This window comes from Ascaphus truei, chromosome 6, assembly GCF_040206685.1.
Source record: "Ascaphus truei isolate aAscTru1 chromosome 6, aAscTru1.hap1, whole genome shotgun sequence".
Taxonomy (NCBI): Eukaryota; Metazoa; Chordata; class Amphibia; order Anura; family Ascaphidae; genus Ascaphus; species Ascaphus truei.
Genome location: NC_134488.1, coordinates 36830119 through 36841740, shown reverse-complemented (window position 1 = coordinate 36841740; position 11622 = coordinate 36830119). Strand labels below are relative to the sequence as shown.

The window sequence follows — 11622 nt, the reverse complement described above, 5'->3', positions numbered from 1 at the left end:
ACACTCTGCGCACACACACTGCGCACACACATAACACACTGCACACAGTCACAGCACACTGTGCACACTAGCAGCACACTGCGCCCACTCACAGCACACTGCATCCACTCACAGCACACTGCACGCAATCAAAGCACACTGCACACACTCACAACACACACTGCACACAAACACTGCACACACACACATACACACAGCACACACAGCACACTGCGCCACTCACAGCACACTGTGCCCACTCACTGTACACACTCACAGCACACACTCATAACACACTGCGCCTACTCCCAGCACACTGCACCCACTCACAGCACATTGCGCCCACTCACAGCACACTGCGCCCACGCACAGCACACTGCACACACTTTTTATGACCGAATATGAAAACACATTGCGCACACACACTGCGCACACACTCTGCGCACACACACTGCGCACACACACAGCACACTGCACACACTCATAGCACATTGTACCCACTTACTACACACTGCACACACTGCACACACTCAGAGCACACTGCGCCCACTCACAGAACACTGCGCACACTCACAACACACTACATCCACTCACAGCACACTGCACATACTCACAGCACACTGCAAACACTGCACACACTCAGAGCACACTGTGCCCACTCATAACACACTGTGCCCACTCACAGCACACTGCACACACTCACAGCACACTGCGCCCACTCACATCACACTGCACCCACTCACAGCACACTGTGCCCGCTCACAGCACACTGCACACACTAATAGCACACTGCACACACTCACAGCACACTGCGCACACTCACAGCACACTGCAAACACTCAGCACACTGCACACACTGTGCCCACTCACAGCACACTGCACCCACTCACAGCACACTGCACCCACTTACTGCACACTGCACACATTGCACACACTCAGAGTACACTGTGACCACTCACAGCACACTGCACCCACTCATAGCACACTGCGCACACTCATAGCACACTGCGCCCAGTCACAGCACACTGCACAAACTCACATCACACTGCCACACTCACAGCAAACACTCACAGCACACACTGCAAACACTCACAGCACACATATCACACTCACACCACACAAACACCACACTCACAAAGCCCCCCCACCCCCTACCTCCGGTGTCAGCTGCTGGGGCATCATGGGGCTGCCCGCAGGAATCGGTGCTGGGCTGGTAGGGGGATTGGTGCTGGACTCGGGAGATCAGTGCTGGGGTGCGGGGATCGGTAATGGACTGAGGGGACAGGGGGGGTCAGTGAGGCTGCTGGGGTGCGGGGCTGCTGATGGGGATCAGTGGCAGGCTGGGGGCAGTAACAGCACACTGTGAACACTCACAGCACACTGCAAACACTCACAGCACACTGCACACTGCACACACTCACAGCACACTGCACACACTCACAGCACACTGCGCCCACTCACAGCACACTTCGCACACTCACAACACACTGCGCAAACAAACATCACACTGCGCACACTCATAGCACACTGCGCACACTCATAGCACACTGCGCCCAGTCACAGCACACTGCACAAACTCACATCACACTGCACACACTCACAGCAAACACTCACAGCACACACTGCACTCACTCAGAGCACACATAGCACACTCACACCACACACACACCACACTCACAAAGCCCCCCCACCCCCTACCTCCGGTGTCAGCTGCTGGGGCATCATGGGGCTGGCCGCAGGAATCGGTGCTGGGCTGGCAGGGGGATTGGTGCTGGACTCGGGAGATCAGTGCTGGGGTGCGGGGATCGGTAATGGAATGGGGGGACAGGGGGGGTCAGTGAGGCTGCTGGGGTGCGGGGCTGCTGATGGGGATCAGTGGCAGGCTGGGGGCAGTAACAGCACACTGCGCACACTCACAGCACACTGCAAACACTCACACCACACTGCACACACTCACAGCACACTGCACACACTCACAGCACACTGCGCACACTCACAGCACACTGCAAACACTCACAGCACACTGCACACACTACACCCACTCACAACACACTGTGCCCACTCACAGCACACTTCACCCACTCACAGCACACTGCACCCACTTACTGCACACTGCACACACTGCACACACTCAGAGTACACTGTGACCACTCACAGCACACTGCACCCACTCACAGCACACTTCACCCACTCACAGCACACTGCACCCTCTCACAGCACACTGCCAACACTGCACACACTCACAGCACATTACACCCACTCACAGCACACTGCGCCCACTCACAGCACACTGCACACACTCAGCACACACTGCACAAACAGTACACACTCACAGCACACACTGCACACACTGCACACACTCACAGCACACACTGCACACACTCAAAGCACACATTGCACACTCACTTATAAAACAGCCCTGGGAATATGATGGGTTACAATTTCTCAACTGGCAGAAAGACAATACATATTAGAAGTGTAAATATGTGAAAAAAGAATCCTTGTGTTCAAATAAAGTTCTGTATAATCCAGTTTTAATATCTGTTTTAATGACTTGTGTGATGGATTTAAAAGTAATTACAAGACTTGTCCAACATCACATCAGAGGCAGCAGAAAGATTGCACCAAAGATTTGCAATGGATTCCAGCCTTTACAAACATTATCATGATGAAGAATTTGACCCAAAAGGACTTGTAGAGATATACTTCTGTGATGAAAATTATCACTTGATAGAAGAACTCGTGGATTACCCTATGAAACAATTGCATGAAACGTTCTCTTCACGTTTGTATATTTATTGTTGACATAGAATGAATTTGTGGAGATAGACAGATATTTTTATATAGAGAAAATGAATACATATTTATTACACTAATATTAAAAATGTATTTACTAATCATTTTTTTATTAACTAATAATTAAATATCAAGCCAATGCACTCTATATATGTGATTTGCCTCCTGCCCCCATCTGCAGGTGAAATAATTAAATACCGAGTGGTTATTTCTAAAGACGTGTTTCCTAAATACAAAGTAAAAGTGCATTGTGTCGAAAAGGTGGTTTCTTAACTGAAATAAAAAGCAACTTATTTTGCTTCCAGTGAGACCAAATGTAACACAGATAATGTCTCATTTAGATATACACTCATGTTCTTATTACCTGCTGCTTTAAAATGTATTCTTTGTTTACTGTATTGGGAAATAGGACGTTTTTCTTTTCAATACCAAAAAAGCTTGTTAAATATAATAAAAGTGTATTTTATTCTTTCTAACTGTTGGTGCAGGGCGTGTGAGAGGAGACATATTGATTGATATCTCCATGGGCCCAACAGTTTATCATCTCTTATCAGCCAGTGATATCTTCAAAGAGATTATTGTGATAGAATGTTCTGAGCCAAATATCGAGGAATTTGAGAAATGGCTTAAAAAGGATCCAGGAACTTCTGAGTGGTCATATGCAGCAAAGGCTCTTTGTGAACTAGAAGGCAACAGGTACAGTAACATATTTCCAAGTACGTTATTACAAGACAAATACTATATGTATGTGCCAGTGATATTCTCTCCCCATCTTCATGTTCCATCTTCTAAACATGTCAAAAGTTCTAAGATGTGCTTTGTATGTAAGCTCCTTTCTCCTATTCATTCCCCATTAACCTAACTTAGATTCATTACCTTATAGTGTCCCCATACATTGTACACTCTTTAGGTAGAGATTCTTCTCCCCCAATGTTTATTGTTTCTACCTAGTGCTTTTATCTTTGTATTGTATTATAATTATGTATAGTCCAGTGTCTGTATACTCACTACAGTATGTAAAAGCACTGAGCAAAGAACCAGTTCTATTCAGCAGTTAGACTTATACATATGTGTGACGGTCGGGGTAGCTGGCATCGCACAATAAATGTAAAAGCCCAGCTGGTTAAGCCTAGAACCGTACAACCTGGCTGCCCCAGTAATATTTAATACAGCCAAATGTATTTAATATTTGGGGAAGAAAAGGGGATGTGCAAATGTAACCCATGTCTGTAAGCCTGCATTCTTTATCCCCTTTTACAGTCCTTCCCCAAGTTTAGAAATCCAGCAGTGCTTCACTCGCCCTCATACCGCCAGTGGGAGGTCCCTGACCCAGGGAATAAATACACAGTGTGCATAGTCAAAGCGTAACAAATATTAATTAAAAAACATATTCACATCTAAATACAGCTCCGTTGTCACTGTGGAGAGAAAGGATGGGGTTTACCATACTGAGTTAAGTTACGCTTCATTGCATAGCCAGTTAACCAACCCCACACTGATGATACCCATTAAGGTCGAAACAGCTGTCTGTGGGTGGGTTTTCTGGCTATGCATCTTAGCCCTGGCTGTGCTCAAAGCTGTGACCATGCAGCAAGCTTAAGCCTATAGGGAACCATGTATAAAATGGTTTTTGAATATTTACATTTGCTATATGCTTTGCTGTGGAGGGTTTCTGTCACTTTTTTCCTCACCATAACTTAACTCAGACACACACACACACAGTGTTTGTGGTGATATGCTGTGTTTGATTTTCACCAAATGTGGCGCTGTGCATTATGGTCAAACATCTCCACTTTGGTTTCGTCTGTCCAAAGGACATTGTTCCAGAAGTCTTGTGGTTTGTTCAGACGCAACTTTGCAAACCTAAGCCCTGCTACCATGTTCTTTTTAGAGAGAAGAGGCTTTCTCCTGGCAACCCTTCCAAACAAACCATACTTGTTCAGTCTTTTTCTAATTGTACTGACATGAACTTTAACATTTAACATGCTAACTGTAGAGTCTGAGATGTAACACTTTGGTATTTTGCAATTTCTCTGAGCATTGCATGGTCTGACCTTGGAGTGAATTTGTTGGGATGTCTACTCCTGGGAAGATTGACAACTGTCTTGAATGTTTTCCACTTTTGAATAATCTTTCTCACTGTAGAATGATGGACTTTAAATGGTTTGGAAATGGCCTTATAACCCTTCCCAGATTGATGGGCAGCAACAATTGCTTCTCTAAGATCATTGCAGATGTCTTTCCTCCTTGGCATTGTGTAACCACACACCTGAATGCTCCAGACCAGCAAACTGCTAAAACTTCGGCTTTTATAGAGGTGGTCACACTTGCTGACGATCAATTAATCAAGGGCATTTGATTAGCAGCACCTGTCTGCTACTTAGCATCTTAATTCAAATATAAGCAATAGGGTGTACTTAGTTTTTCACACATGAATTCTCCATTTTGGCTTTATTTTTGTTAAATCAATGAAACGGTGAATTTTGTCATGTGCTGTTATTCATCTGAGGTTGTATTTACCTAATTTTTAGACCTGATAAGGAACAGATGATGGTTATTATGTCCTCATATGTAAAACCATGGAATTCAAAGAGGGTTTACTTTCTTTTTAATGACTATATAAATATATATATATGCTAACTCCATAGCATCTCCCACTCTCAGGGGTAGTTGCTTGCTTGCAGTATGATTGTGACAAATCTGATACAGAGTGCTTTTCCTGTTAATGTACAGGTTAATAAAGTCTTCAATCAGACTTAGAACTATCAACTAATTTTGACAGATTTATTATAAATCATTCTTCCTGGTAATGCACAGGTTATAAAGAATTTATATTAGTGTTAGGGACCCTTGAGATGTGGTTTGCCATGTAGTGGCGCAGGGGCTTACAACACTTTGGCCAAAATGTTAAAATAAAAGACCATTGTATTTAATAGATATCTATACATATATATTTAGGCACTGTACCGTGTATAAGTTTCACTGGATGTGCACTGAGCTCTGTCTGTGTTTCATGTTCTGTCTCTGGTTATAAATATATATTGCCATGTCAGTAGCACTCCTCTGTGACACTTATATGCTTATATATATGTTGTGGTTATTTCGGGGGTTCAATATGAGCTTGCAGGTGTCACACACACACACACACACACACACACACACACACACACACACACACACACACACACACACACACACACACACACACACACACACACACACACACACACACACACACACACACACTCATATTCAGGCACTAATAATAGTACTGTATTTTGTGTTTAATTTCAGAGAGGAATGGCAGGTAAAGGAAGACAAAGTAAGAAGAGCCGTCAAACAGGTTGTAAAATGGGATGTTTCTAAAGACAATCCTCTAGATCCTGTCATCTTGCCACAAGTGGACTGTGTTCTCAGCCTTTGGTGCCTAAACACTATTAGCAGAGATAAGGATGCTTACCGGAGCAATCTGAGAAAATGTGCGTCACTACTGAATATTGGGGGTCACCTGTTACTCTTTGTGGGATTAAACATGACATATTATAAGCTTGGTGAGCACAAGTTCTTTATCCTGCCATATGATAAGAAGTTTTTAAGAGAGGCTCTCAGGGATGCCGGGTACGTCATTGAGAATATGAATTTGCTACCCAGCAAAAAGGGCTGTGATATGTTAGATTATGAACACCTTGCATATGTTATAGCGCGCAAGGAGAGGGAGGTTTAATAATCTAATTCTGACTAATTAATATTTACTTAGGAGAGTAAAATAGGAATATGTATTTATTACAGGATTCCTCCATTTACAATGTTCAACAGGACCTTTTAAAAAACTGTATAATCAATAAAAGTCTCTTTATTTTCTTCTGTCCATGCACAATATCTATTGAATGACAATCATTAGCAATAAGTGAGGACACTTATGTGTTTGCTTATAACAAACAAAATTGTTTTCTGTTAAAAATATACATTTTTATTGCTAAAAGCTTATTATAAAAATAAATGATTTTCAAGTACAATATATAATGTCTTTGCCTTTTTCCCGTTCCCTAGGGTCCAAATAGCAGCATAATAGTTTTGTTTGGAAAGACATACATCGTCAGAGTTCAAACTCAACATTGTGTAAATTTAGGATGAGGTCCGCAGTAAATACTAAGCCCATACTGTATGTAGGAAGAATATACATGAAATGTCCCTTCTAGGAACAAGTGTTTATTCTAAACATATAGTACATGGACTACACAGACCTCCGGCAACTGCTTAAACCACATAGTTACCATACTACTGTCAGTATCCACATGCATCCTTTAGTAAAGACTATACAGATGGCCTGTGAGTGAATGTTATGATCCTCAGAGATACAGCATGTAATCCATTCTCTGCCAGGTATGTTTGTACTGTAATGTACATACAGTAGCGTACATATACATGTAATGTACATACAGTAGCGCTTCATAGCAGTAATACACGTGACAATCATAAATAACAAATAATATAAATAATACAAAGTGGAGAAGTGATTCAGACATACAACTAACATTTAGGAAAAGGACTCCCTGCTCCAAAGAGCTTACAATCTAATGGGATGGTAGGAAGAACATACAGAGACAGAAGGAGGGCATTCTGATAAGTTTGTCTGCAAAGGCCAAGGTGTATGTATGAGGTGTAAATTATCAGCCATGGAGCTACCCATATGTTTCCTTAAGCAGGTGTGTTTTGAGGTGGGTCTTACAGTTGGGAGGGTTTATAGCGAGAAATAAGGGCTGAGATGTAAGGAGGAGTAGAAGAGTATAAAGCTTTAAAAGTGAGGAGGAGAATTGAGTGTGTGATACGGGATTTGATAGGAAGCCTGGAGAGGGATTTCAGCGGGGGAGACGCCGAGATAGATTTTGGAAATAGTAGAGTGATTCTGGTAGCACCATTTAAGATAGATTGTAGGGGAGACAGGTGAGAGGCAGGAAGGCCAGACTGCAGGAGGTTATAGTAGTCAAGATGGAAGAGAATGAAGGTCTGTGTCCGGTTTTGCAGTCAGTCGAGCAACAGAAGAAAGAGTGTATCTTTGTAATTTTGCAGAGGAAAAACAACAGATTTTAGCTACCTTTTGAAATTGAGAGGAGAATGAGAGAGGAGTCGAGTGTGACCCCTATGCAGTGTGCTTGGGCTACTTGGTGAATGATAGTGCTTCCAACAGTAATGTGAAAGGAGGCGGTAGGGCCAGGTTTGGGAAGAAGTATGAGGAGCTCCGTTTTTGCCATGTTAAGTTTAAGTTGGCGGAGGGCTATCCAGGATGATATCGCAGAGAGTCATTCAAAATCTTTAGTCTGTACTGCAGGATTAAAGTCAGGGGTTGTAAAGTAAATGTGTGTGTCGTCAGCATAGAGGTGATATCTGAACCCAAGAGATGTTATTAGGTCACCTAGAGAGAGTGTGTAAAGAGAAAAGAGAAGAGGTCCCAAGACAAAGTCCTGGGGAAACCCCATAGAGAGACTGATGGAGGAGGAGGAGGTGTTAGCAAAGTAGACACTGAAAGAACGATGGGAGAAGAAAGAGGAGATCCAGGATAGAGCTTTGTTACGAATGCCAAGAGTATGGAGAATGTGAAGGACAAGTGCGTGGTCCACAGTATCTAGTACTGAATAGAGGCCGAGTAATATGAGCAGAGTGTAATGACCTCTGTCTTTGGCAGCATGGAGGTCATTAGTTACTGTATGTGCACACAAACTGATGCTTTGTAATCTACTATATATTTCTGAAAGCGTCGTATGTGGCTATGTCTGTATGTGTCTCCCTGTGTCCCTCCCTGTGTCCCTAGCGGCAATCTGATTGGAACTTGGGCCAGGCCAATGAGATTGCTCCCTTGGCCCGCCCCCGCAAACCTCTCATTGGCCTGAGGTGGAGTGACGGGCCAAAGAGGACACACACTCTCTCTCTCTCCCCCCCCATCCCCCCATCACGTGCGCCGCCCTGCACCTGCTCCCGGACGGAGGGGAAGCGCGGCCCTTCTGCCCCTGCCGCCAACTTCAGACTCCTCCCCCCTCGCTCTCAACCGGCTCCCGGAAAGACGGAGTGGAAGCGAGGCGCTACCTCACCACCGCACCCATACCTCTCCGCAACATCCCCACCACGTGCGCCGCCACCCTGCACTGGCTCCCGGACGGAGGGTAAGCGCGGCCCTCCTACCCCAGCCGCCAACGCTCCCTTACCCCCCCGCCGCTCCCTTACCCCCCCCCCCCCCGGCGCTCCCTTACCCCCCCGGCGCTAACTCCCCCGCCGCTAACTCCGCGGAGCTAACTCCACTTGGGGGCCAAGCAGCCTCCTCGGATCTGTGGCAATCCCACTCACAACCACCTCTCACTCCCGTCGTGTGTGTGTGTGTGTGTGTGTGTGTAGGGACATTTTACTCCTGCCAACAATTTGTGCCTCACTTTCACCCCTACCCCTGCCCTTCACCCCCCCTACCCCTGCCCTTCACCCCCCCCACGCCTGCCCTTTGACTGACGCACGCACACAAACCCTGACTGACGCACGCACACAAACCCTGACTGACGCACGCACACACCCTGACTGACGCACGCACACACCCTGACTGACGCACGCACACACCCTGAATGACGCACGCACACACCCTGAATGACGCACGCACACATCCTGACTGACGCACGCACACACCTTGACTGATGCACGCACACACCCTGACTGACGCACGCACACACCCTGACTGACGCACGCACACACCCTGACTGACGCACGCACACACCCTGATTGACGCACGCACACACACACACTGATTCACGCACACACACACACACACACTGACTGATGCACGCACACAACCCCTCACAGCCACATGCACACAACCTCTCACAGCTGCACACACACACACACACACTCACACTGACTGACGCACACACACACACACACACACACACACACACACACACACACACACACACACACACACACACATACACACACACACACACACTGAAGCACGCACACAACCCCTCACAGCCACATGCACACAACCTCTCACAGCTGCACCCACACACACACACACACACACACTGACTGACGCGCACACACACACACACACTGACTGACACACACACACTGAGTGACACACACACACACTGACGCGCACAAACACACACACACACAGACTGATGCGTACACACACACACACACACACAGACTGACGTGGGCACACACACAGACTGACGCGCGCCCACACACACAGACACACAGACTGACGCTCGCACACACACACACACACGCACACACACACACACACACACACACACACACACACACACACACACACACACAGACTGACGCGCACACACACACACAGACACACAGACACACAGACTGACGCGCACACACACACACACACAGACTGACACACACAGACTGACACACACACACACACACACACACACTGACTGACGCACACACACAAACACTGACTGACACACACACTGACTGACACACACGGACTGACGCGCGCGCGCACACACACCCCCACACCCACGCACACACACATACACACACAGTGACTGACTGACGCACGCACACACACTGACTGACTGCCACACGCACACACTGACTGATGCGCACGCACACACTGACTGACTGAGGCACACACACACGCACACAATGACTGTGTGTGTGTGTGTGCGTCAGTCAGTCAGTCTGTGTGTTTGTGTTTCTGCATCAGACTCACTGACGCGCGTGCACACACACACACAGTGACTGACTGACGCACACACAATGACTGACGCACACACACTGCATGAAGCTGTAAAGGGGGACAAACAGAGCTGTAAAGGAGGGGGGGGACTGGATTGATGTGAATGGGGGACAAACAGAGAGAGGGGGAAGGGGAGAGGACAGAGAGAGGAGCGGGAACATTACATCCCGGGCAACACCGGGTCTCTCAGCTAGTAGAAAATAAATCACAATTGTTTTTGAAGTTCACAAACTAGATTGGATTAAAAAAAATTGCATCATTCATCAACAGTATTGCAAAAAGTATAGAACCATCACTAGCACAACACGTTTAAAGGTAAATAAAGGTAATTTCCCAGAAAAATCTATAAGATATTGTTGACTGAAAACAAGGGCCATGTTTTCTAAGCAGCGTTCTGCCATAAGACGTCTTCTGGCGCTGAAGACACCTAATGGTTAATTTACTTGATTGGACTGTAAGGTGTCTTCCACTGCAGGAAGATGTCTAATAGCATGTTGCAGGGATAATGCAACCACATATGGGTTTATGAATTGGCTTGTTTATTTAGCCTCCAAAAAATGGGGCATACAAAAAAAGACAGCTTTTCTTCAGCAAACAAACAAAATAGAATGATAAATCCTGAGCAGGGCTTTGCCCTTTTTCCAACATGGGCTGTTCAAAGTCAGCGTAGTAAATAAGGAAATACATGTCATACGAAAAGACAGCCCTTTCATCGCGTACTTTTTCCTCCAGCATACGTGTTCAAAACAGACACAGGCATGTGTGGGTCAGCTTGGGCTTTTAAAACCACTTAACGAGGCAACTGGGACCTGACCAAATAACCAAATCTTTCCCAGCTGAAATTAACCTGGTCACTGCGTTACTGAAAACCTACACATATGTTTGTCAGGCATACGACTGGTGTTTTCAGTTCACCCCGTCACATAGCAGAACACTGCATAGTAAATAAGGCCCAATATGTATTGCATTTCCCCATTAAAATTTACATAAACTCAGATTGCTGCATTTTTGCTTTTTAGTAAAATTTTAATAAAAAAAAAATACAGAGTTGCATTTAAACACCTTCAGTGAGGGAAATTATACCTAAATTGGTAAATATG

At 45.7% G+C, this 11622-nt stretch overlaps 1 protein-coding gene across 1 annotated transcript; it reads left to right on the top strand.

Annotated features, from left to right (window-relative positions):
* The first annotated feature begins 2595 nt into the window (after positions 1 to 2595).
* LOC142496425 (nicotinamide N-methyltransferase-like) lies at positions 2596 to 6635 on the top strand. The gene is made up of 3 exons (XM_075603121.1): positions 2596 to 2764; positions 3264 to 3471; positions 6070 to 6635. Exons 1-3 carry the CDS (start codon positions 2617 to 2619, stop codon positions 6497 to 6499), a joined length of 786 nt encoding a protein of 261 aa, XP_075459236.1. The 5' UTR covers positions 2596 to 2616; the 3' UTR covers positions 6500 to 6635.
* Positions 6636 to 11622: the final 4987 nt, after the last annotated feature.